The sequence below is a fragment of the Eumetopias jubatus genome, unplaced genomic scaffold (genome assembly GCF_037043125.1).
Source record: "Eumetopias jubatus isolate StellerSeaLion01/CBP00866 unplaced genomic scaffold, mEumJub1_p1.0 scaffold_6, whole genome shotgun sequence".
NCBI lineage: Eukaryota > Metazoa > Chordata > Mammalia > Carnivora > Otariidae > Eumetopias > Eumetopias jubatus.
This window is the reverse complement of record NW_028274812.1, coordinates 134,717,065-134,744,450: the sequence shown is the minus strand read 5'-3', so window position 1 is coordinate 134,744,450 and position 27,386 is coordinate 134,717,065. Positions and strand designations below refer to the sequence as shown.

The 27,386-nt window shown below is 49.2% G+C and overlaps 2 protein-coding genes across 2 annotated transcripts in view; one reads left to right on the top strand and one right to left on the bottom strand.

The window, feature by feature from the left end:
- The window catches only part of GFOD1 (Gfo/Idh/MocA-like oxidoreductase domain containing 1), a 99,589-nt gene that overhangs the window by 5,752 nt on the left and 66,451 nt on the right, over positions 1 to 27,386 (top strand). The window lies entirely within an intron of this gene.
- On the bottom strand, positions 4,598 to 5,156 carry LOC114212555 (thioredoxin). The gene has a single exon (XM_028107466.2). The coding sequence runs from the start codon at positions 5,051 to 5,053 to the stop codon at positions 4,736 to 4,738; it is 318 nt and encodes a 105-aa protein (XP_027963267.1). The 5' UTR covers positions 5,054 to 5,156; the 3' UTR covers positions 4,598 to 4,735.

The following is a 27,386-nucleotide window of genomic DNA, read 5'->3' as shown; positions in this document are numbered from 1 at the left end:
GACACAGAGATGTGATGGTTCTCCGGGAAAACAAGACCAGCCCTGCCGTGAATAATTGACCTGGCGGGGGCACTGTGTTAAAATATCTGTTGGTCTTTGTGTGTGATGTGACAACATCTGTTTTTGTGTTCCCTGCCCTAGTTTTTGGAGACCATAGTGCAGACTCTCTGGGGGAAAGCCTCTCCGTGGGGGGGGCAGGCTCCTTTGGGATGGGGAATAAGACTGTAGGGTCTCGAGCTTTGTGTGCACATTGATTGATCTTGCCCTGACTTGTTTGGCATCCTCAGCTGAGGACCTGGGGCACTGTGCCCTTTCCTGCCCTACTGCAGAGTGTCTGCAGTTGCCCGTGGTGGAGAAGGGGTTCTGGAACGGGGGTAGGAAGCTGGGCTGGGGGCCGGGGGGTGGCGTGGTTGCCACACAGGCAGAGAGATCGGGCTGGAGATGATCAAACATCCTTGTTGGTTCCCCCTTGACGTCTCTTCTGGATGTTTTTCTCTCCGAAGACTGTGTGGAAGAGGCAATTAGTGTTTTTCTCTCCGGGTTTGTGCCGCTGAGCACAGAGGGAAATGGTTTTGGTCTATCAGCTTGGTGTAGGGTCAAGAAAGCTCCGGGGCATTATGTAAATGGAAGAAATGATGGTGTATTGTTAGGAAAAGTCAAGCACCACCAGTCTCATTTCATCTAACTGAAATTAGGTGCAGTTGAGTGCTTATTATGTTGATGATATCTGGCTTTGAAAATGTACCAGTGAGAAGGAGCCATATGAAGAGATTGGACATTTTGATCCTGCAAATGGGGAAGAACCAAAAAAAAAAAAAAAAAAAAAAAATGGTGGAAGTAGGGGCGCCTGGGTGGCTCAGTGGGTTCAGCATCTGCCTTCAGCTCAGGGCATGATCCCAGGGTCCTGGGATGGAGCCGCATGTCAGGCTCCCTGCTCGGCAGGAAGCCTGCTTCTCCCTCCGCCTCTGCCCCCACCTCTGCTCGTGCTCATGCTCGCTCTCTCAAATAAATAAAATCTTAAAAAAAAAAAAAAAAAAAAGTGATGGAAGTAAATAGCATGTTTTAAGGGTTGCACCAAGAAGGAACTACATTGGCAGTTAGTTACATATTTTGATTCAGGGTAATCATGGCCCGTCATTATAGATGAGGTTGTGGTTCACAAAACCCTTGATGATAGAAAAGGTTAGCAGGTCACAGCTGTGTAGCCATCCCTGCGGAGCCACAGTCTTCCGATCAATAAAATGGAGTTAAAGATACTATGATATAAGGTTGGTATGACAATTAAAATGAGAGGGGGCATGTCAAGACTTAGCCGCTGCCCCCTCCCCCTGGAGCTATCTGTAGAAGTTCAATAAATATTATTCTACTTCGCCTCGAGGGGATAAATTCTTTAGCCTGTTCCAAATGGTACTTTTGAAGATTTGTTTTTCGTATATTTAGAGATGATTCCCTTTTGCCGGATTCAGAAAACACAGTTAAAAGGTTTTTAAAATTTGTATGTATTTATTTGTTGAAAGATTTATTTATTTAGAGAGAGAGAACAGGGGGAAGGGCAGAGGGAGAGAAGGAGAGTCTCAAGCAGACTCTCCGCTGAGCATGGAGCCTGACGTGGGGCTCGATCCCGCCACCCCAAGATCATGACCTGAGCCGAAACCAGCTGATACTGAGCTCAGCCGAAACTGAGCTGGATACTTAACCCACTGAGCCACCCAGGCGCTCCCCCCACTTTTCCTTTAATTTTTATTTTTTAAAGGGAATGTGCATATGCCGAGCTTCAGATGGGGGATTTGCTGAGAATCCAGTACTTGCCTCACGGATACATGCTCTAGAAGGTGCTGATGGTGTTCCTGGGAATGCACCACGCTCCTGTGAGGATTTATCATCACCTGTGAGAAGGAGGCAGGGCCCTCCATGGAACTCAGAGGCAGGGACGTAGCTGAGGCTTCAGTAGGTGCCCGGAAACTCTGAACCCCTAGAATTTTGTCATTCTGTGCTATTCTGTCTGTGTGTGGGCCTTATCACCCATCCCTCTTTACACTGGGGCCCGTGTGCTGGACAGAGCTCCCAAATACAGATATTACCGGTTTAGTCCTCCCCCCTCCAGCCCCCGCTCCCCGTTGTTCTGCTTGTGTCTGATGCTTTCTCCCGGCTCAGTCTTTTTGGAGGTTATCTGGTAACATGGGGGGGGTTCACCACAAATGCCCTGCGGACCCCCTACTACAGGGACGCAGGGCAGGAGGGATTAGGAGTGATCAGCCACAGCTGGGCCGCACTCCCAAAAGGTGCTAGTGACGACAGCACAGTCTCGGTTGGGGATTTTACATACTGTCTTCAGCTACACATTTGGCATTTTGGCCGCTTTTATAGTGACCACAGTAAAACGGTGGAAAGAAAAGATGTATGTGACGATAAAATGATGCCAACCTTTTCGACATTATTATTACATTGAGGGTGTCTCTGCTGGTAAGATATGGGATGGGAGAGTAGACGAGCGTAACTGGCTCTGTGGAGTTTTATGACCCAGCCCCGCCTGCTTGGCGTGTGCCGGCAGAGGACCGCGGTGCGGCAAGAGACGCTTTGTGCACAAGCGCTAGGGTAGGGCCTCCAAGGAGTCAGGAGTCAGGAAGAAGACTGAGGTCCTGAGGAAGAGGAATTTCTGCCCTCACATTGCCTTCACACTGGGAACTGCAACATCAACCCTGCCCTGGGTCTCCAGCCTGCTGGCCTGCCTTGCAAATTTTGGACTTGCCCGGCCCCATGATTGCATGAGCCAATTCCTTAAAAATAAACCTACCTTGCTCTCACTCACCGCCCATGGTCTCCTCCCCGTCCTCCCCCTCTCTCCCCCTCCCTCCCCCTCCTCCCTTTTCCCCTCTCCCCCTCCCTCCCCCTTTTCCCCTCTCCCCCTCCCTCCCCCCTCCTTTCCCCTCTCCCCCTCCCTCCCCCCTCCTTTCCCCTCTCCCCCTCTTTCCCCCCTCTGCCCTCTCCCCCCTGTCTCCCCACTCCTCCTCTCTCCCTCCCTCCCCCTCTCCCCCTCCCCCATCCCCTTCTCTCCATCTCCTCCTCTGCCCCCTCCTCTCTTTCTCCTTCTCTCTCTCTCTCTCTCTCTCTCTCTTTCTCCCTCCCTTTCTCTCTCCCTCTCCCCACACATCCACCCACCCACCACTCCCTACTGGTTCAGTTTCTCTGGAGCACCCTGATGAATCTACATTTTGCCTGGATCAAGGCCACCTGGCCAGGCAAGCTGGGCAGAGACGGACCTGGCAGGGGTGTCACACAAGTGTGGGTCTGGTTGGTGCAGAAGCTGCTCCCTGGAGTTCAGCTGGTGAGTGTGGGTCCCTGGGAAAGCGCTCTCTGAGCATCTTCCCCTAAAGCAGGAAGACCTTGAAGGCAAAAGATCTTTTGGTTTCAGACTCAACCAAGGGGGGGATGTTGGGGGAAAAAGGCTTTAAAATCCTCACTGCTGAGACCCACATGGACCTTTTACCTGACCAATTCTGCATCTGTCAACAGGGCTTTGGGGAAGCTTGCTTCTCAGGTTTAAGCAAGCTGGGACGCCTTGGAGTTTAGATTGCCCTTGAGAATTGTTAATGCCCTGTGGAGTATTAAAAAAAATGCCGAAAAAATAACTTCACATTAAAACGATATGACTTTGTTTTTAAAATTTCTAGTTTCCAACTGTAATAGCTTTTATGGTACTGAGAGGCTCTTTTAGCTAGCATGATATGCATAAACCGAAGCCATAGAGTTTTGAAGCCCCAATTAAGTTGGTTTGTAGCTTTAGCATTGCTTTTTGCTTTATTGAGATAAACTTTATGTATCATAAGATTTACCCGTTGAGATTACTGATTTCTGTAAATGTATATAGTTGTGTAAAAAGTTTTAGAATATTTCCAACATCTCCACAAGTTTCCTCCTCCCTGTTTGCGGCCAGCCCCCATTCCTGCTCCAAGCCCCAGGCAACCATGCATGTGATCTGTCCTTATTGTTTTGCTTTTCCTAGAAATCTCATATAAATGAAATCCTATAATATGTCATCTTCTGTGTCTGGCTTCTTTCACTTAGCGTGTTTTTGATGTTCATCCACATTGCTGCATCTGTCAGAAATTCATTCCTTTTTTATTGCCAAGTAATGTTCTGTTGTATGGATATACCCCAGTTTGCTTATCCATTCACCATTTGATGGATGTTTATATTGTTTCTGTTTTGAATAATGCTGCTGTGAACATTTATATCCAAGACTTTTGTAGACCCATGCTTTCACTTCTCTTGGCTAGCTCTCTAAGAGTGAAATGGCTGGGTTGTATGGTATGTATGTATTTGCCTTTTTAACTAACTGCCAGACTGCATTCTGAGGCAGCTGTACCCATCACACTCTTGGTTTCGGCTCCATTGTGATCTCAGGGTCACGGTCGGCGCTGAGTCTGCTTGAGACTCTCCCTCTCTCTCCCTCTGCCCCTCCCCCTGCTCGAGCACTCCCTCTCTCTCTCTCTCTATCTCAAATAAATAAATCCAAAAAAAATTGTTTGAAGTAGCTGTACAATTATATATTCCTACCACCTATGTAGGAATGTTCTTTTTTTTTTTTTAAAAAGGGTAGAATTAATATTTTATTGTCACTTATAATCAGATGGAAGTTGCATATAGTCTTCCTACTTGATCTTTCCTTTTTGTAAATAAAAAAAATTACAAGTTTTCAACAGCCAAGGGCTGGTTATGTTTTCAGAAAACATAATTAGATTAATTCATTTATGGTGGCTTCAAGTTTTTCCTTATTAGCTCCAGAAAATTCACCCACCTTCTGTCCCTTTTTAAAAAACTGGAAGGTTGGCATGCATTTGACTTCACACTCTGAAGCAACATCCTGACAGTCATCCACGTCTACTTCAAGGAACACCACATTGGAGTACTTCTCAGAGAGGGAATGAAAGAAAGGCTTGATCATTTTGCAAGGCCCACACCACGTGGCCGAGAAGTCAACTACTACAAGTTTATCCCCTGCACCGTTCAGGGCTTCCTGAAAAGCATACTTGCTCTCGATCTGCTTCACCATTTTGGCGGCTGGGGTCTGACAAGCAACCGTAAAGACCGATGAAAGTGGATCCAAAACGCCGGACAGAGCTTGCGGAGGGCACAGCCCGCCTTCCCTTTATAGCAACCGGTGTAGGAATGTTCTAATTTCTCTACACCTTCACCAACATTTGGTATTGTCAGTCTTTTTTTTAAAGATTTTATTTATTTATTTGAGACACAGAGAAAGAGAAAACACAAGGAAGGGGGAAGGGCAGAGAGAGAGGGCAGGGAGCTGGATGCAGGGCTGGATCCCAGGACCCTGGGATCATGACCTGAGCCGAAGGCAGATGCTTAACGGCTTAACGGACTGAGCCACCCAGGCGCCCCATTGTCAGCCTTTTTGAGTATAGTCATTATTATGTTAGTGTGTAGTGCAATCTCATTATGATTTTGATTTGCATTTCCCTAATGACAAATGATGTAGAGTACCATATCGTGTGCTTCCTAGTCAGTCATATATCTTCACATTTCTTGAGCAGTTTTAAATTGGGTTGTCTTCTTACTGAATTATAAGCATTGGTTTTGTGATTTTGTTGGGTTGTTCAGATTTTTGGGTTTTCAAATACTTCCCTTTATTTTTGATTTTGGAACTAGATGCAGCTGAACAAATCCTCCAGCCCAAGTAAAATTAGCTTTGCCAAATATTCATTGAAATGGTTCATTATTTAGAAAAGCGAGACGGCCATGTGAGCGGATACTGACATCCCGGGCACCAGCATTGCCCTGGGCCCTGATAAATGCACTGAACATTCTTTATGGGACATTTCCAGTTTGAAGATTATCCGAGGTGGTCCAGGATCTTTCAGTCACTTCTTCTGCCCAGTGTCTGGAGGCTGTTTCTCTTCTTTATTTATTTTTGTTTAATAAATGTGTTTGAATGCCTGTCGTGCCGTGTTGGCTGAGAGTAGCAATGCCCCAGATAGTAATATATGGTCTGTGGTCTTTGTTCTTGACACAAGGTAAGCATATGCAAACACACGACAATGCAATAAAGTATCATTAAACCCAGAATGAATTGTGATACTGTAAGGCCAGGAAGTATTTGCTCATGGTGATTGAATAACCCCAAAATAGCAGTGTTGGATTAAGGGTTCAGTCACCTGGGGAGCTTCCCCATGCCAGTCCACTAAGGGTACTAAAACAAAGCAGAAAAAAACAGAAAAAAACAACAGAGACTTCCCCTTACAAAAAGTGTTGTATGTGTGCATGAGAGACTTGCACAAAAGTGAGGTCTGGAAGGGGATTCCTCTAGTAGGTGGTGAAGTGTCACTGTGTTGTTTTCTAGAAGGGCTGGATCTAGAGGCTGGTTAAAAAGTCTGCTGCTGAGCCTTTTGTTTTGCTGACTGAGGAACTTGGGTTTGAGGTTAGAGATAAAATGTGGAGGGCCTGTGAGGAAAGGCAGTAGGAGTTCCTGAGGAGGTGGCCCTGCAGATAATGGATCCTGCCTGAAAGCAGTGGGAAGAGAACTCCCTGAGGGCCGGGATGGTCTAGGAAGACCTTCTGGAGGAGGTGGGGCTTATACTGGATCCAGAAGGGGGGGGGGGGTCGGATTTAAATAATTGTAAAGGAAGATATAGAAAGTTCTATGGTATAAAATCCTTTTCAAGGAACCACTTGGTTCTGGAGCAACACTCTGTGGAAAATTGTGTTTCCTATGACCACTTAGGACAAAGTTAGAGTAGTTTAAGAATGTACAAAATTAAAAATTGTTCTTATCTAGAATAGAAATTTTTTTTTTTTTGTCAGCAGATCACCCCCCTCCCCCCGCACCATCAGCAGTAAATTCCACTTAAATCTTTGTCTCTCCTCAATTCCAAATGGTGACAGTCACAGATGACACAGCTCTGGGGTAGGCGAAGGAAACAGCTTGCAGGATCATTGGAAAGAACCCCCTTGAGAGGAGCACAAATGGCCGCCTTATAGGGTGTGAAAAGAGCTGCAAAAATCCATTCAGCGAGAGACATTGTAAAGACAAAAGCTCCCTGTGTGATGGAGTCGGGGCCATGCTGTGGTGGAGAGTGGGGTCAGCTGAGGAGAGGGGGAGCCTGCTCAGTTCCTGGTTTTGTAACTCGCATCCCTGTGTGATACAGGCGAACCCCTTATGGTGCAAGGGTCAGTGCTGGGGTGGAGCTGTGATTTCACTGCAGAGAGAGGATGAGAGGATCTCCTTGGAGAAGGACACTTAGTGCTTGACACGTGGAGGGGCTTGTCCGCTTCAGGAGCCCAGAGCTCCTACGGTTGGGAGGCTCCCGCAGGGTAGCCTGCTGTCCAGGGGAGATGGTTTTAGGGAAAGGCCACAGTGGTGGGATGGATGGTTAGTTCTTGATCTGGGATCCAGTAGCTGGTCACCAGAGCCTTGCTAGGTGAGGGCACTGGCTAGGCTTCTAGAACGTCTCCACAGGGGCGCCTGGGTAGCTCAGTCGGTTAAGCGTCTGACTCCTGGTTTCAGCTCAGGTCATGATCTCAGGGTCCTGGGATTGAGCCCACATCGAGCTCCGCGCTCAGCATGGCGTGTGCTTGAGATTCCGTCTTTCTCCCTCTGCCCCTCCCCCTGCTCATGCTCAGGCTCTCTCAAATAAATGAGTGAATGAATAAATAAATAAAATCTTAGGAAAAAATAAAACATCTCCACAGGTGACACACTGTATCTTCATTGCTTTATTTCAAAAGGAAAGATCCCTGCTGAATTTGGTGTCGTCCGGTAGAAAGTAAAGTGAGGCTCCCGAATGCTTTTTTCATCAGTGACAAAATTGACCGGTTTTAAGAAGCTGCCAGGTCACTCTGCTTGGGGCTGGCTCCTGGTCTTGCCACATTCTGTATGGCCATGGACCCTCCACTTAACTCTTCTGAGCCTCAGTTTCGTCATCTGTAAAGCAGAGTTAATCAAAGTACCTGACTCAGAAGGTGGTTGACTTAAAGGGGGATTTGTTTAAAGTGAGTACCCGGTAATCACTGAGAAGCTTGCTCCATCAGAACTTATTATAGTGAGCCACTTAATATCCATTCACTTTTCCCTTGAGCAGATACTTATCGAGCACCATCCATATACCGGGCACTGTCTAGTTCTGTGCTTTGCAATATAGTAGTCATTTGCTACACTCTGGTGTGTGGCTCTTTAAATTTACGTACGTTAAAACTAAATAAGATAAGCAATTCAGTTCCTCAGGTGCCCTGGCCACATTTCAAGTGCTCAAAGTTCACACATGGCAGGCTGGTGGCTTCCATATTGGACGGTGCCTCACAGAACATACCCCTCATTGCAGAAAGTTCTAGCGGACGGTGCTGATCTCTAGGCTGGGATTCAGCAGTGAACATGGCACTCATTTATGCTTGATCTAGGTGTGGATTCTTTTTTTTTTTTTTTTAAGATTTTATTTATTTAGAGAGCGAGCACACGAGGAGGGGGGAGGGGCAGAGGGAAAAGGAGAGAATCCTCAAGCAGATTTCCCGCTGAGTGTGGAGCCCGATGCAGGGCTCAGTCTCAGGACCCTGAGATCATGACCTGAGCTGAAACTAAGAGTTGGACGCTTAACCAACTGAGCCACCCAGGCGCCCCTAGATGTAGATTCTTGAGACATCCAAACTTTTGGGCACATTTCCATTTCTCCCAGGAATGGGATGATAGTCTACACAGTGGGTAATTTTTTCTCATGAGTAATTAGTAGAAGCTTAATAAGGTAAGGGCATGACCTTCTCTATTTATTAGTAAGGACTCCTAACAAGAAGGAGATAGGCTGGCTGTGGAAAGTTTCCTGAAATCCTCATTAGAGGTTGGCAGTGAGTAAGCAAGGATAATTGATAAATGATACCCCTGCCCCCCTGGGGGTCATCGCAGGTACTTTGGGCAGCAGATGGCCCCGATGAGGCTGGAGTGAGGCCAGGGCAGAAATGCAGTCTTGGCTCCCAGCAGATGCTTCCTTAGCCCTCGCAGCAACCTTGGGAGGTTTTCCCTCTTTTTGGCCGATGTAGAGCTCAAAGCAGAGAGAAGCACAAGAGGGCAGGAGGGAAGGGACTCGCAGCAGGTGTTGTAATCCCACAAGAATGTAGAACACTCTCGCAGCCAGTTCCTGATGGCCGGCATTGGGGAAGAACCCCACTTCACGGGAAGGTTGCTTTCTCTTCTCCTGCCAACATACTGGGGGAGATGGGGTTTCCGCCCAAATGCCTCCTCTTTCCACTCCCCCTGTCCTTCCCTGCATCCAAGGGGAAAGGTTAAAGGAGTACTAATGCATGACGCCTCAAAAAATAGGTAATTCCGATTTTCTAGTTATTATTGCCCCCCCCCCCTTCAAGTCCCATTCACTTTGTGAAAGCAGTACCCATTTGTGTGAGCATCGCTTGGGGGCACTGGGACTGCGGACGTTCCAGCCAATCGGAGCTGGGAGGGAGAAGTGAGTGTGCCTTGATGAGGTGTGGGCGCACACATGCGCAGTGTGCCTCCCGTCGACCGGCGCTTGCCTGAAGTCAAGGGCAAGGTAGGGATTTGAGATGACTTGTTCCTGAAATTTGTCATCGACAGCCCCTCTCATCTCCCACATGAATATGAATAATCAAAAGTGGGCGGTGGAAAATGAGATTCTTTCCCCTGCTCTGTCTCTTCCCGTTTTCCAACAGAGCTGCCCCCCACCCCACACACCCCAAGGAGGAAAAAGCAGCAGGTATAAACATTTAGGGGAAAAAAATAATGCCACATGGTTCTCTTTGTCTAAACTTCTGCTCCTTCTAGCACCACCCACGTGGGACATTTGTTTACACCGCCCGGTGCTGCTCTCAGTCCTGGGGGACAGGGTTAGAGCCCTTGGGGACGTGGCCTGTCTGACTTAATCTGCACAGCATCTAGGGCACAGAGGCTGCCGGGCTTTCCCCGGGAGGCCCAGGGCTACCTCCGAGCTGCTTTGTCCGTGGAACTGAGACGAGGCTCCTTGTGCTTATATGACCCCGTGGGCGCCAGCACAGCCGGCCTGCATGGGTGATTCCACGGGGGGACGTGCCCTAAGCAGCTGGCTTTTCTCCTTTTCGGTCCCCCGCAGCCCAGTCAGGACGATCCTGGCAGGTGCACTTGTTGCTTCCAGGTGCTGGGGAAGCCGGTGGGATCAGCTATGTCCTCTGACAGCACTCCCCTGCTTGGGTGTCCATTTTCAAACTGGTCCAGCATTTGTATTCACCATCCATTTATTGGTGCCCACAATGTGTACGGTGGTGTTCTAGACCGTGGAGGGTAAGAGGTCAGAGATGCGTAAGAGAGGTTATCTACTATTGGACAAGCTTATAATCTATCCAGAACCTACCCATCACTTTTTTTTTTCTCTTAATTCCAGGATAGGGACCTATCATCTTTGTTTTTTGTTTTTTAAAGTAGGCTCCATGCCCAGCGTGGAGCCCAGCGTGGGGTTCGAACTCATGACCCTGGAATCAAGACCTGAGCCGAGATCAGGAGTCAGAAGCTTGACTGACTGAGCCCCCCAGGCACCCCGGTACTCATCACTTTTGAAATGGGAAGAGGACCTGACATTTTATCAAGCACTCACTGCCTGCCAGGTCCAGAGTCAGGCACAGTACGGAGTCCTCTCATTGCCGCCAAAAGATTGAGGAAATACTCTTGTACGGCCTCCCCTTCTCTACTGATCATAACTCATTGTTAGAAGAAGCCAACGATAAATGGCATGTTGTATTTTTCCATTTGTTCTGGTTGCTCTGGGCCGAGGGCGGTGTTTTCACCTGCAGATGTCCACTAGGGGTGTGACTGGTGGTCACAGACACAGTGGCCTCTTTACCATCCTGGAGAACCCTGGTAGGAGACACACAGGCTGACTCCCTCCCCCACATACTGGCTTCTGGGATGTCCCCACGCACTGGGCCCGGGTGTGTTGTTTATTGTCACAGGGCCCTATTGTCACCAGCCCCAGGTATGGGGGGGGTCTGTGTAATTCCACGGCTGACCTGGGTTCGGAAAGCAGCTCCAGGGACCACAGTGGGAAGAGCAGGCAACACCACGGCCCGTTTTGCACACCTTGGACTTGATCTGCGTGGCCCCCACATACTCCAACAAATCTGGTCCCATGATGGGCTTTGACTAAGTCCTTTTCCTGAGCAGCTGCTGTGAAAAGCAGAGAGGCAGGAGGGAGGCAGGCTGGGTGATTTGTGTGCACGGTAGGCTATGTGGAGTAGCAGATGGGGAAAACTCCTGGAGGGCAGATCACTGAAACAGGCCCTGCAGGGATCCAGCTCCTGAGGCCCAAGGGAAACTGAGCCTCGGGGGAGTTGAGTGGCTTGTCGATATTCACACGGTCTCCAGAGAGTGTTCCTTTTACCTTCTCAGGTATTTACTTATTTGGGGCCCAAGTTTCTCCAACAGTGAGTAAAAATGGGAGGTTGACTCTGGGAAGCTCTCCTAAGGAAGTAACCTCAGATAATAACCATGCGGAAACCTGCACACATACTAGTATTTAGTGAAGCCTTATTTGTGTTACTGAAACACTGGAAACAAACCTAAATCCACAGCAGGGAAACAGGGAAGTATGGGTAATACAGCTGATTAAATACTAAATAGACATTGAAATTATGTATGGGAAGACTGCAGCATTATGGGGATTTTTTATGATATGGGTAAAGAAGATACAGAAATATTTCTTCCTTTTTTTTTTTTAAAGATTTTATTTATTTGATAGAGACACAGAGAGAGAGGGAACACAAGCAGGGGGAGTGGGAGAGGAGAAGCAGGCTTCCCGCGGAGCAGGGAGCCCGATGCGGGACTCAATCCCAGGAGCCTGGGATCAGGACCTGAGCCGAAGGCAGATGCTTATCCAACGGAGCCACCAGGCGCCCCACAGAAATATTTCTATATTGTGATGGTGGCTGTTGAAAGCACACACACACGAACACCGCCCCCCCCCCCCCGAAAATTGAAGTCTGGTAAGATAATAAGCCAAAATCCTAATGATGGTTTTTATGGGCTTGCGGGATTATTTTAAAAAATTTGAACTTAATGGAAAAAAATTTATTTTTTAAAAAAAGAGACAGTAGCACGGCGAAAATCATTTGGTTGGGGTGGCTCTCCAGTTCTTACATCCTGCGATCCTTGGAATCTGGGACAGCTGTCCCCAGGCACGTGCAGACATTGGTGTTGAAGCAAAAATTAGTGCAGCCTTGGCTGAAGGGAAAAAGCAAGTCTTCTAGGAAGGGGAAACGGATATATAAAGGTCGAGGAGCTCTGCTGTTTTGCAGGGGGAGTAACGATATGACTCTGAATTTGGGGAGAAGCCATAGCTTCTGGGTTAGGGTAATCCATTTATAATTCTAACTGTATACAGCCAAAACCCAAATGCGGCTGAAAAGGGCTGGTGCCGCCCCATTATTTCCCTATGTCTTCTGGACTTGCCCTGGGGGTGGCAGGTGAAGCTCTTGTTGGCTTCAGGCTTCCTAAAGGATACAGGAGCTGTGCCATTGCTATGTTTGTAGTCCCCTTTGCTCTGCAGGACGTTTTCTTTTTAGCCAAACCTGCGCTGGGAATCTGTTTCAGAACCTTTGTGCTGAGAACATTCCTCACCATCTGCAGGAACCTCTTTCTGGGCGGCAGGGGACGGTGATATGGTGCAGCCGAAGGGCTATTGGCCTGGAAGCCCGGACAGGTGGTTCTTGTCCTGACACCGTAACTAATTAGCTGTGTGACCTTGGGAGAGTGACCTCACCTCTTAGACTTTCGTTTCCTTTATTGTAACATGTGGGTGCCGCACTCAGTTTAGAAGAGTCGCTGCCAGTTCCCAGCTCGTCTGGCTACTCGGTTAACTCACTGTAAAAGCTTGGCACTTATGGGCCCAAATGTTTGGTTTGCCTAAATATTTTTAAGCATTGTTTTATTACTATTGCTGCCAGACTGTTGATTAGCTTGACTTTTTTTTTTTTTTTAATCTATTACACAAACACACATAGCTCTCCTTTGTACCAGGAAGCAGTTTTCCCTTTATCTGCAAGGGAGGAGATGCATTTTGGGGGCAAAGTGGCACGACTGGTATGGTTTAAGGGGAAGGCTGCTTCCCAGCTGTGTGTGTGTGTGTGCGCGCGCACGTGTGCATGCCTGCTGATGTGCATTGTGCCCTTGATGGTGTATGTGTTTTTTTTTTTCTTCCTGTTAATGTCACTGCTGAGAACACATCTGTATGTGTAGCTGCCGCCTTCAGTTGTCAAGCTGGTAATTCGGTGGGGTTCGGTATAATTTCTGGGCACAAATTTATCGGCACAGTGTGCGTTGGGGGTTAGCTTTTTCTGCGCTGCCTCATTAAGCAGATTGTGCTCTGTTGCACTAAGGGAAGATATAGTTTTGCTAAAAAGAACCACTGCATTGTCAGCAGCAGTAGGGATATTCCTGTCAAAGGGATGTTCATTCCTGCCAACTCCAGGCCAGGAAATTGTCCTGGGGACAGTTTACAGGAGGCCAAGGCGGGGGAGGTGTGGGGACAATAGAGAATGCCACCTTGTCACACTTGAGTAACTGGTGTCCACGCCGGGATGCCCCCAAGATGGGCCCCTCTGTGTGTTGTTACCCTGAGAGCACGTGACGGACTGAACGGGGTGGGGGGGGGGGGAGCCTGTTGTTACTGATCACAACACCGGCAGAGGAATTAGAGGCCCAGGTCAGCATAAAGATAAGACCCAGAGGGAGTCTTGAGGGGAAATACCTGTTTATTTCCTAACTCAGATTGGGGAATCCATGCCATATGGCAACAATGCTAAGAAGGCACCGTCTTGTACCTGGTACAGGAGTTGTGTAAGCGGACATCGGGGACCAGTGCAACACAAAGGAGTTGGTAGAGGTAGCATCTGTGTTGGCGTGGACGTGTTTGGGTCACCCTAGCCCAGGCGGGTGGCTCCTGTCTTTCCCAGCACTGATTTTACCCTTGGCTTTAGCGTTTGACAGTCATTATAAATGGGAAGGGTTCCGGAGATCCAACCTAAACTGAGTGGTTCTTTGAATTCATAGAGAATACCTCTGGCTCTTCTTTACAAAGGAGACACTGGGTGTAACAACAATGTCTTTCGTCAGCAGGGTGTTTGTTGGATGACCCAGGTTTCGTTTTAGATTTGTGATGGGGCATATGGATCTTTTTTCTCTTTCGTTAACATTTTCAGGGACACAGGAAACCCTAGTGGGGTCCTGTTCCTGATACTAACTCACTGTGTGGCCTGACCCAGTCTCTTGACTTTGCTGTCTCAATTCCTCTTATAAAATGAGAGGTGTGTTTATGGTGGTTCTCAAACTTGGCTGCACATTAGGAACCCCTACCCCTGGGAAGACTTTGAACATCCTGATACCCCCTGACCAGCCTGTACCCCAGACCAACTACATCTGTCTCTGAGGGTAGTAACTCGGCATTGGCATCTTTTAATGTTCCTCACAGTTAAGGAGCTTTGTTTAAAACAGTGCTTCTCAAACTTTGACGTGATAGGGCTCACCCGAGCGTCTTGTTAAAATGCAGATTCTGAATACACGGTCTGGGGTGGGGTCTGAGATTCTGCATTTCTAACAAGTTTCTGGGGTATGCTGATGCCACTGGTTCATGGACTAAGCTTTGAGTAACAAGGTTTAGAATCTAAATATTAACCACAGTACAAGGCACAATAATCTGCAAAAATGTAGCATGAGCAATATACTACTGAAATGAGCACAGCAGAAGCGGCAGTTATTTTGACAGAGGAAATCAGGGGTGTTGCATGGAGGAGGTGGTAATTGAGAGAGCCTTGAACAAAGAGGAGGCTTTCTTTGGATGGAATAGGAGTGTGTATTAGGGAAAGCTTTGTTTCTCAGTGAAACCGAACCAATGATGGGTATTTATGTATAAAGAGAGATTTATTTTAAGAAATTGTTTTATGCAGTGGTGGATGTTGACAAGTCTGAAATCTGTGGCACAGGACAGCAGGTTGGAGACCCAGGGAAGAGTCGATGTTGCAGTTCAAGTTCAAAGGCCAGTCTGCTGGCCAAATTCCCTCTTTAGGGGAGATTAGTCTTTTTCTATTAAGGCCTTCAACTGATTAGAAGAGGCTCACCCACATCATGGAGCATAATCTTCTTTACTCAGAGTCTGCTGATTTAAATGTTAATCTCACCTAAAAAAAATACTTTCACATAAATATACAGAATAATGTTTGACCAAGTAGCTGGGTAGCACAGTCTAGCCAAAGTGACATATAAAATTAACAGGGAAAATCGAGTTTGGAGGAAAAATTGTGTGTGATGCTATGGAATAGACATCCCGCCTCACTGTCTTGTGATTTGAGTCATCTGGAAAAGGGGAAGATGAATGGGGGCAAAAGCATTCAAATATCTGTAGACCAGGATCACATCGTAGTGAGGGTCTGACGTTCTCAGACTTTGACCCACAGGAGGGAATGCATTTTACATTGTGGCCCAGCAGATATATAACTGTAAATGCATAGATGTAGATAATGTGTGTATGTGTATCAACAAAATTGCATAAAACCGAAAGGGTTTTCTGACCTGACCCGTATTTCATTGGCAAATGATGCACTATGGTATTTTCTATTGTCTTCTATTTTATTGCAAAGAAGGAAAGCTGCTCTGTCCCACGGAACTGATTTCACGATGCCTCATGGATGGTACACCTGCAGGGAAAATGAGACCCAGGCCCTGGTGGGGTGGAAAGAGCTTGGAGAGCCTTGTGATCCAAAGCCTCACTGTCCTGTAGAACTTTCTGCGGTGATGGGAATGTGCTGTTCTGCACCGTCCAACACTGGCCCCATGTGTCTCTTGAGCACGTGAGATGTGGCCAGGCAAATGAGGAAGTGGATTTTATATTTTATTCCATTTTAATGAATTGAAATTAAATAGCTGCGTCTGGCTTGTGGCTCCTGTGGTGGGCAGCACAGACATGGGATACCACCCTGCCTCAGCCTCTAACTAACTGGATGGCAGTGAGCCCTTTCCCTCAAACCCCGCCCCCCCCACCCCCGCCACTTGCCCCACACCCCCAGGCCTCGGATGCAGCATCTCTACCCAGGGAAGCCTGGACTCTGGGATTGCCACCGTACCTGCAAGCTCCATCCACCTTTTTGGAAAGCCAGGCTGAAGGCTGACCTGGGGCCTGCAGTTAATTGAGTGCCCTGGGCCGTGTTATAGGTAACAGTGCTCTGCATTTTGAAACCCTTCCCTTCTTCCCTTACAGTTGCTTAACTGCTCACTCGTGTGACTTGATGGTTTGAAAAGAGAGACGCTTTCTGCTTAATGAAATCTTCGCGGCCCATCTTCACAGACTTGCCGGGCTCCGCGGATGGCCTCTGCAACCCGAATACGAGGTGCTTTGCTTCCCCCCCTCTCTCCAGACAGCTGTACTGGCCCGGAGGAGAGGACAAGGGGGATTTGGGTGCAGAGGTTAACCGTCAGGGTGGGCTTGTGGGTTACTTTTGTTGTATGTGGATCACAGGGCTAGTGATTATGTTCCAGGAGGACAGAATTTGTTTAAATTCTAGCAGTTGGAATTTCCAAAGACCCATGATTTCACTGACCTCAAGGCCTGGCTGGGAAAATTAAGGGACCCAGCAAAGGATGGGAGAAGAGGTGATTTCTTCCTCTCTCTCTCTCTCTCTCCCCCAAAAGCTCCAATAATAGGAATCAACCTTGGCTTGAGGATGGGTTTGGCAGGGCATGGAACAGCCCATTTTACTTTTCAGAAGGTGATTTCTTCTCCCAGGCCCTTGCTATTGATGGGATCAGAGGTGAGCTGGGTGAGAGGCTCACAGCCTGTGGATTTGTGCGGAGGGCAGAAGTGATTGGGGATGTTCTGCCACTTCATTTTGGCTCTGGTGTGAGGGGTTAAAAGAGGGATAGAAATTCTAGGAAGGGCCCTAATTCAGGACATTCAGAAACTGGGAAACAAAATATCCAGCCCCCATTGGAATTAGATGGCCCCAGGCTGCTGGGAGCATTTATCTTGTTTCTTTCTTGTTTTGTCTGTGTGTGCATAAGAGCTGCAGGGAAGGAGGTGGATGCTCTGGTTCAGAGGGGAGGGGAGGCATCTGCCCCCCAGGCCCAGCCCTGCGCAGACCCTTGCCACTGCACCCTCCACAGTACCCTGGGTCTCCTGAATCAGCTCCCACAGCTGATTTCCTCCAGTGCAGACGGGCTTGGCTATGGAGCCAGAGTAGCCTCCCCCACCCCCACCCCCCCTTGTCTTTCCAGCCCTGTCCCGGTTCCACCTTCCACCCTCCAGAGCAGGGCGGTACCACTCTGCCCCCACATGGCCCATTTCTCCTTCAGCAGCTGTTTCTTGCTGGCTGCATCTGGGTTGTTTCCCCCTTCATCTGGTATGCACGGGGTGCACTCTCTCCCGCACCGCGAATTCCCTCCCTCTGACTTCCGAGAGAAAGAAGGCTCCTTCTCCATCTTGCCACCTCGCCCCAGAGTCAGACCTTCCCCGAAAACACAGAAGCCAGGTGCAGCCTCCACCAAAAAAGCTAGCGGGCGGAGGACTGGCCTTCCCACTGCTCGAAGCGATGCAGTTTGTGCCCCACGTACTGTCTGCGCATACCAAGGATGGTGTGATGAGTCACCAGTGCACACCCGGGACACAGCAGGCCACCCTCAGCTTGTCAGCTGAGGGGCCGCACAGCAATTTAACAGCCCTAACAGTTGGTTCGGGTTCTGACTGTGCTGGTTCCTAGCTCTGTGACATTGGGCAGCTTACTTAACCTCTCTGTTTTTCTATCTGTAAATGAAGGTAATTCACTTCCTCAGAGCGTGGTGGTAAGAAATAAGCGAGATGCCTGGCACATGACAGAAATATGTACTTTTAACAAAAGAGGTTGCGTTTAGGTGTGGGGGCTCTGATGTAGCTCACCTACCGTGCCGTCACTGAACCATTTTTACTTTGGGAAATCAAAAGTAGACATTATACAAAAACAGAACAAAACTGGAGCCCCCAGCTGGCTCAGTCGGTGGAGCGTTCGACTCTTGATCTCAGGGTTGTGAGTTCGAGCCCCACATTGGGTGTAGAGATGACTTAAAAATAAAATCTTAAAAAAAAAAAACCCAAAACCAGAACAAAACAAAAACTGTCCGAGTCAAAATTTAAACCTGCCATTTGGTCTCTCACACTACTTCAGGCTGCCTCTCAGCTTCAAGCCTGACGAGTTGAAGTGACGTGCTGTGCCCGGGGCGGGGGGGGGGGGGGGGCGGTATGTGTGACTCATTGTGTGCCATTGACCTCCTCATCACCCACTGACATGGGAGTCCTTGGTGCCCTTCCCTCATCCCCTCGAGAGCTGGAAAATGAAACCTAAGGCAGATTCTGGCGCTGGCCAGAGGGGTGACCTGTTCCCTTCTTCTCTCCTTGGGAAACTCTCCTTCGGACGCCAGGAGCCTGCAGCCTCTGGGGAGGCCCACTGGAATTGCTGAAGTTGGCCTTGGCAATGGTTCAGCAGCCATTTATTTTGAGTCTGTTAGAAGCTGAGCGATTAGGGGGGTCCCGCCCTCAAGGAGTTCCCAGACCCTTGGGGACAGGCTGTGGTACCCAGTGAGAGGCTGTGCTAGCCTGGGAGGGGAGGGGGCCAGGGTGTTGGGGCCTGGAGCGGATTCTTACAGAAGCTTTACCCGGGGGGGGGGGGGGGGGGTAGGGGTGGGGGGAAGGGAGCTGTATGAGCTGATACGCATGGTGCGTCCAGGGAAGGGGCCTGGGGGGGACTTGAGTTAGGCTGGTGTGCAGCAAAGCTCGAGACGCAGAACAGCTCTGACCCAAGGAGCAGAGTGCCCTCCAGGCGGTGGGGAGGGACACCGTCAGCCCTGGGTTTGGAAGACCCTGGGGGTGGGAGGCCCCAGAAGCAGGGAGGCCAGCTGAGGGGGTGGGACTCCCGTGGTCCTGAGCAGGATGGCCCCGGAATAAACACGGGCGGTGGGAGAGTGGACCCACAGATGGCAGCAATGGGAGGCCGAAGGAGAGGGGAGGGGAGAGGCTGAAGGAGGGACGAACTTCCTCCCACGGGGCGTGGGACTACTGTGTGTGTGTCACTGAGGGACGAGCGCACAACATGAGAGTCGTGCCGATGATCTAAAGCCGCTGACACATCTCTCCAAAACAGGGGCTGAATATATTAACAGCAAAAAAAAAAAAAACAAAAAAAAAACAGTAACAAGCATTTCTTTTGCTCACCAACTTAGAGGTCAATTGGGCTCACGTAGATGGTTCTCGCTCGGGTCTTTCATGCTGTTGCAGTCCGATGGTGGACGGGCCTGGGGGGGTCTTCTCAGAAGTTCCTCCCACACCTGTCAGGTACCTGAGCAGGGAAGATAAGATCACCTGGGGGTTCTGGAACAGGTGGGGCTCCTCAGCTCCCCACCACCTTCTCTCATCTCTCCCCATGAGATTTTAGGGGTAGCTGGACTTTTTCCAGAGTGGCTGGAAGCTCCCAGAGTGAGTGTCTCAGAAACCAGCAGATGCTACTATGTGGCTTTTTCAAACCCAGGCTTAGAAGTCCTGTCATCACTCAGGCTCGTTCTATTCACTGAGGCTGTTCCAAAGGCCCTGGACTCAAGGTGAGGGGGCGCATAGATCACCCCTCTCGATGGGAGCGGCATCAAGGAATTTGTGGAGGTGTTCCCAACGTCCCTCCACAAGTATATGATTAAATGGAACCGATGTGGTTTTTAGAGGGGATAAAGTAGCGGTATCACACTGTTGGGGGCATTGAGTTGTGTACCTGAACTGAATCCTCATGTATCACAGAAGGAGATGGGGATGGGATCTGTCAATGGGAGATGTAGGCATATTCTGTAGGGATACGAGACTCTCCGCCAGACTCGGCTGTTGTCCTAACTTGACTGTTCTTTTTTTTTTTTTTTTCCTTTAAGGAGCATATTGTCTGAGTTCAGAGGGAATGGAGTTTGGTGGGACCATTGCTGACAAAGATGGCACCAGGGCTGGATTGTCCTGGGGGCCCTGACGGAGGGAACAGACAGAGGACTCAGTGCTTCAGAGAATTCAGCACAGACTGGAGAGTGGAGGAATGTTTAGAACTGCTTCTGCGAGTGGCGAGGCCGTGTTCAGGCCCGTTAACCTGGTACCACGCGTGAGCTTCCGTGTTAGCAGGAGGGCCCTGAGTAATAGGAGAGCGCTGTAGGGACCTAGACAGTAAGAGGCAAGACAACACGATGCCACAGGCATTTCTCAGCATCAGTCTTGTGCGCAGTAGTGCTAAAATACAAGAGTTCATAATAACAGTGATATTAGCCTCCTCTGGTTGATTGGTGTCTTAGTTTCTTGGGGCTGCTATACCAAAGGAGCAGGAAGCAGGGCCCCGTTTCCTGGGCTTAGCCAACAGAAATTTACTGTCTCATCGTCCCGGAGGCCTCAAGCCCCACATCAAGGTATCCTCAGGGTTGGTTCCTTCCGAGGGCTGCGGGAGGCTCTGTGCCAGGCCTCTCTCCTGCTTCTGGGGGTTTGCTGTCAGGCTTGGTGTCCTTTGGCTTGTAGATGCATCATCCCATCTCAATCTCTACCTTCCTTTCTGCATGACGTTCTCCCTGTGCGTGTGTGTGGGGGGGGGTCCAAATTTCCCCTTCATATAGGGACACGGGTCCGTTAGATTAGGGCTCACTTTACCTTCCCTCAATCGTCTGCAAAGACTTTATTTCAAAATCAGGTAAATTCGGAAGTTCTGGGGTTTAGGACTTCAGCATCTTTCGAGGAGACATAATTCGACTCATAACAGTAGCTGAAAGTGGGACAAAAATCTCTGGATCCTTCCTGCATGTCCCTTTCTTCATCTGCCCATCTTGCTTTTGATGACCGAAACACTGGTCTAATCTGTTGGTTAGCAGAGGGGCTGTCCGGGCTTTTCTTCTCCCCACCCCATATCACTTCTTGGAAGAAATCACATCAGAAATGCTCCCTCATCTTCCTCTCAATTCACTTCCTTTGCCTGAGGAAGAATGGGATCTTTTTCCAGCTGCCTTAGCGATGAGAGCTAGGACAGTAACACCCCCACCAAAGAGTTGCATGTTCTCTCATTTTTATTCTTGCAATGACCCTATAATGCAAGTATTAGTACCATTTTATAAAGGAAGAAAGTTGGGCCCCAAGAGTTTAGGTCACTTGCTGAAGGTCACACAGCTCCTCGGGAGGATCTGGGGCCGTAGTCAAGATCAGCCTGACCCCCCACCACACCAGATCGCCTCTTGAGTTCAGTGGGGAGCATTATTGATTACATCTCAATTTCAAAGGAGTTTGGAAATGGTTTATTAGATGATAAATAATACAAAGAAGGTTTAAGAAGTCTGGATGAGGAAAAAAAACAGGGCCAAGGGACCAGGAAACAATTAGACTTGTATTTTAATTGTCCTTAGTTTCTTTTGGGTGAGCCAAGATCTCTAGGCTTGAGGAATGGGATAGTCTGGGGGAAGGAGCGGAGTCCTTTTGAACCACCGATCCCAGTCTGAGCTCCAGGAATTGTATCTGGAACCTCTGCTGTTGCTTGGGTAGAAAACGCTTCTTGGTTTCAACCAAAAGCTGTCATCGAAGTAGCCCAAGCGAATGATTTAAAAGCACTGAGGACAGAGCCAGCGAAAGCTCCATGTCCATTTTTCTTGCGAGAAGAGGCTGGCAGCTACTTCCAAAAACATAAGTTAGAGAGTCCAGCTTAAAACTCTACGACGGAAATCTTGCTTGCTCTGAATCACATCTAGCTGCAGGAATATGTTACAGGTGGTTGCTGACACTTGGTGGGCTCCCCACCAATAATCAATAATGAAGAACCTGGCATAGAAGCTTCAAGTATAGTGTCATCCAGCTCCAGCCCCATCATTCCCTGGTCGTAGGATTTGTTTTCTGTACCCGTTCTTCAGAGTGTTTCTGAGGACCCTGAGTTGGGGACGGACAAGAAACTTTTTACAGATGGAGATACCTTGGGCCCTACCCAACAATATGGGGTAGCACTGGTGGACAGGGGAGGCACATTTCTTGTTGGGCTCTCTGCTGGAGATCATCCCCACACATTTCCTGAGCACCTGCTATCCGTAGGACAGAGTTCTACAGGCTGTCGAACTTTCTAGAGACCATTCCTCCATTTGAGGCTCTGGAAAACCACAGCAAGTCCAGGTCACCTCTCAAATCCCTGGCAGGTGCTCATTCGCGTCTGGCAAGTCTGCCTTGGGATGCACAGGAGGTAGCGTCTCTGGGGAGGTTAAGCTCCCCATGTGGTTTTTCCCACTTTCCATGTCGGGCATATGTGTCTCTGCCTCTTTGCCTCAAATTTACGATAGAAAGCCCTGTCTTTGATTTTCCCATGTGGGCCACTAAGTCACCTGTTTAGTCGTGGGAGCAGAGAGGAGTGGGAAGGTGCCCCTGCATGGTGCTCCCCAGACCCCTCCGCCCAGGTTCCCCAGAGTGGGGGAGGGGCATAGCTCAGCACCTCCTGCAGGGGTGATGCGGTGTCTTTGAGGTGTCTTGTTCTTATTTCAGGAATTCATGGGAACTTTTCATTCTCCTTGATAATGTTCCCGTGATTGTGCGAATAGGAACAGTTTTATTCCCAGGAGGCTACCGTGTGCCTGGTGTGGGGGGAGGGGGCAGGTGCCCTAGTTGGTGAAGCTCGAGGCTGTACATCGCGACCAAACGCTCGGTTCAGCATTGATCATCGGCAGTAAGAGAGCCATTGAGCTCTGTCTGTAAATTCTTTAGATTCTTGCTTTTTTCTGGAAAGGATTAGAGGTGGCTGCCACAGGTAGTTTCAAAATGAACGTGTATTTAATGGATCAAGGAGAATGGAATACACCCGATCTGTCATGACACTATTCGTTAATGTTTTTTTAAAGATTATTTATTTATTTGACGGAGATAGAGCACAGGCAGGGGAGCAAAGAGGGAGAGGGAGAAGCAGGCTTCCCGCTGAGCAAGGAGCCCAATGCGGGACTCGATCCCAGAACCCTGGGATCATGACCTGAGCCGAAGGCAGGCACTTAACTGACTCAGCCACTCAGGCGCCTCGTTAATATTTTTTAAAAAGCTAAACCAATCTATAAGAAGCCTCACTTCCTCTTGGCCCTCTGGAACTTGCTTAGCGATAGCCCCTTGGCCTGCAGTTCCAGACCTCTCCCTGTCGGTCTGTCAACCTTTGGGGAGACAAAGGGAGGGTTTTCTCTTCGGAGTAACACACGTCCACCTCTCCAATGTTTCTACCACCAAATTCAGACCCGAGACGAGGGGGCTTTCCCACACATGGTAGCCTCCTGGCCTAGAACATTCTGCACGGCTTCTGTGAGCCCAGGTTTGGCTTCCCTCTCGGGAAACAAAGCCCCTGCCGGGCGTCTGGAATTACCACGGTGATTTAGTGATAGGGACTGCTGAAAGCAGTAACCCTGAGCATAAAACTCAGCCCAGATCGGGTCGGAAACCTGACCCACCGCGTGAGGAAGATGAGGGAGGGGTAGCTGCCTGCTGCCAAGTGTGTGCTTTCTGCTTAGGTGATCGCAGGAACAGGAGCCTGGGGGGACCGGGGCGTGTGCACAGAGGGACACCTTGGCCTTGCTGGTTCCAGCAGATTTCTTTTATCGGCTTGATGCTTGCCTTAACAAAATACCTCCCAACGGCGTGGCTTCAACGACAGAAATTAATTTCTCAGAGTTCTGGAGGCCAGAAGGCTGAAAAATCCAGGCGTCGGGACAATCCGTTCCAGGCCTCTCCCCGAGCTGCTAGGGGTCTTTGTCATTCCTTGGCTTGTAGAAGCATCCCTCCATCTCTGCCTTCACATTCAGTGGTGTTCCCTGTGTGTGTGTGTGTGTGTGTGTGTGTGTGTGTGTGTGTCCCCGTATGTCTAAAAGTCCCCCTTTTATAAGGACACCAGTTCCCCCGTTTTAACTCGATCATCTGCAGACGTGATTGCTAACTAAAGTCACATTCGCAGGTACTGGGGACTGGGACTTCATCTTTTGCGGCGGGTTGGTGGTGGGGGGAGACAGAGTTCAACCCATACGATTTGGGTAAAAGGGTTTTTATGTTCACCTTATGTGGGGGGCCCTGGGAGCACAGGTTGGGGGGTCTGATGGCCTGTTTGAAAGCTGCCACTTACTAGCTGTGTATCTTTAGGCAGGTACCTGCCTTGTTCCTTTATCAGTAAAATGGGCAAATTAAAAAAAAATGGTTGAAGGGATCAAATGAGTTAATACATATAAAGTTCTTCAAACACTTGGCATATCATACATAGCTCTCACTAAATGTAAGCTGCTAGACTGCTATCTTTACCATTTGACTTGTGTGTTTAAAGTTCTGAGGCCATCCTATGATAAAGGATTCTTTACGTTGAAAGGAGTCAGGATGTTGTCACCTAGATTTCTATGTGTGTACATCTTCAAATGATTCCATAATTGTCCCCTCCAGGGAATCTGCAAGGATCCATTGTGTTTTGAATGCCGGAAAAAATTTACCTTCGAAACTAGATTTATGCATTTAGCAAACATTTATTCAAGCCTTGCAGTGCACAGAACACTTCCCTAGGTACTAAGGTGAATTTAAAAACGACTAAGATAATATCTCCGGGTTTTAAAGGAGCTTGCAGCCTAGTGAGAGACACAGACCTACACTGATGTAGGTGGTAGCAGGCATTGTGCAAAGTGCTGCCCCTGGATTAACCTGTGTCATCCTCAGAATAATCCGACAGGATAGACACAGGGCCACAGTCCCTAAGCCTCAATTCTGAATGGACACACACACACACACACACACACACACACACACACACACACAACCAAAACCAAAACCAAACACAAATAAAACCAAAAAACTAAAACACACAAACCCGAGTCTGAAAATTGATTTTTTTCCTTTGGCTTTGTGTAAACTCATTTGATCACAGAAGCTAAGCTGGCTTGATTGGAGACAGTTTACAGTTTGATTTTGCTCCCTGACATCATGTGAATGCTCAACACATTTCTCTATAGAGAAAAATGCTGGGGGTGATGTGTAGCATCTAGTAAATGCACCGTATTATCTTTCTGAAACCTGGCAGTCCGAACTTGCATCTGGCCCCAGAGAGTTTGGAAAAGGGATGGTGGGCCTGTGCAATGAGATGTTTTATCGACAGGGAGCACTGAGGTCCCAGAGGAGTTGAACCATCTCAAAGCTTCGAAAGGATGGCGTGGGCTTTCAGAATCAGCCTTCTTGGTCCAGGGCCCCAGGCCGAGTCACTGCGTGATTCCGAGCTGAAGGGTCAGCACTGGAGAAGTGCTGGGGGTAGGGAGACCTCTTACTTGGCCTCTTCCCTGTTGGCCCCTGCCATTCTCAGCCTCGTCTCTTTAGGCTCCGTTAATCTGGAACCTTCCCACAGGCTTTCTTTGTCATAAAGGGCGAAGCAGCTAACTCTGCAAGCTTGGGGCAGTCAGTCCTACTGGTGTTTGTTGGGTCTGTTTTGCTCCGAGGTCCTAGAAACCAGCCCCAGGAGTAGACAGAAAGGGGATTGGGGTGGGTGCGTGAGGGATGATTAGGGTCCAGCTATCTCCTGGAGCCACAGACAGAGCTGGGGCTCAGCCTCCAGAGGGGTTAGGGGCAGGGGTGCAGGGAATCGGGGCGTGTTCTCTCTGTCTTCCATCTGGGCTTCTGTGTTGGATCACCAACCCTGGCCTTTTGTTTCCCAGTCCCCATGTAAGAAAACAGCCACGATCCCCCAGGCCTGGCTCTGTAACTCCTCAGTTTAAGGGAGTAGCCAGGCTCATCTAGAATCTCTTCAACCTAATCCACATTCTGTGTCTGCTTTCCTTCTGTGTGTGAGAATGAAGAATTGGGGCGGGAATGGAGGTCTGGTTCCAGAAAACACAGTGTGCAGGCGCCCTCCATCCAGTGGTGGATTGGATCAACATCACTAGTCTTTCTGACCTCAGCCTAGTGTCTGGTACGTCTTTGGAATGAACATCACCTTGACCTTGGTTCTTACTGCCTGGGTCTGTTGCCTTTTGTTCTCTTTGTGGACTGGTGTTCCTGTTGCCCTGGAATAAGGGTGCAACCCATTTGCTTGGAGCCATGGCAAGCTGCTTGGCCTTCGGCTGCCCCCTGCCCCCAAGCTCCTGGCTTCACACTGCTGGGCCCCTGGAGCCATGATCCCATTACCTGCCTCACAACTACTTGGAGGGTTTTCCTGGTGACCCAGTATTTATCAAGGGGCACTGGACTTGACCCTGCATACTCCATGACCTCTTCGTGGCCGAGCTGCTGGCCGCTCTTCCCTGACCTCCGCCTGGCCCAATCACAGAGCCAGCCTGCTCCCTAGGCTCAGGCCTCCATGTTGCTGGTCTGGTTCCTCCTCGCAGGTCTGGAGGTCATGGCCGAGGGCCATGGATTAGGGCCAGGTTGGTGTCAGGGGCCAGGGGAGTCTGGCAGAAGAAAAGGAGCTTTCAAGTCCAGATTTATTCTGGGGAAACCGCTTACCCTCCCTGCGGGTCTCTTTTCTCCTCTGTATCCTGCAGGGAATGAACCAGATGTTCTTTCAGGGGTCTTTTGGTTCTGAGAAATTTCTGTGCTGTCCATTAGGGAATCTAGCGGGAGTTGTCAGGCCTGTACAAAGAGTGAGCATCACAGCTGATGAAAAGGATGTCCTCTCTATCAAACTGGGCCAGCCACAAGTGGGAGCCTCTCTAACATCAAGGCGTGACAGGTCACCTTACCGAGCACCATCCCAAGCAAGGCAGCTGCCGTCGGGGACTCACATACCTTGGCCTGAGTCTCGGTTTACTTGTTGCGCAGGCCCAAGACTGTTAGCCTGAGAAAGGCTGGCTCGTGAGGTTGACCCTTGGCTGACGTCTGGGAGCTTGACTGTAAATAGTTCCCTACACTGATATAAAACTTTCCCTAAGTGATAAGCATGGCTCACTGTGCCTGAACTGTTAGTACAAACAGTGTGGTTGATACCAAGCACTTGCTTTCCTTCTGGAAGTCCGGAATTTGGGTAGAAATTCCAGGCAGAAAGTGCCTACCTGACCAGCCCTCCGATAAGAACCCTGAACATGAAGTCTCTCACGGGCTTCCCTGGCGGACAACATTTCACACCCGTGGTCACTGGTGACCACTGGAGGAATGCAGCATATCCTGTGTGACGCCACCAGGAAAGGAGTCTTGACAGCTTGGGCCTGGTTCCCCCAGACTTTGCCCTGGGAGCCTTTTCTGTTTGCTGCTTTGACTTCCTGTTCTTTTCGCTGTGATCGGTCATAGCCTTGGGTATAACGAACTGTATGCCCAGTCCTGTGAATTGTCCTCCCAAGCCTGGGCGTGGGCTTGGGAACTCGGGGCGCTCACGGACTTTGAAGTTGCCCCAGAGCATGTAAAGAT

Bases quoted from the DNA above. Each gene is read 5' to 3' on its own strand.
- LOC114212555 (XM_028107466.2), bottom strand. From the start codon at position 5,053: ATGGTGAAGCAGATCGAGAGCAAGTATGCTTTTCAGGAAGCCCTGAAC.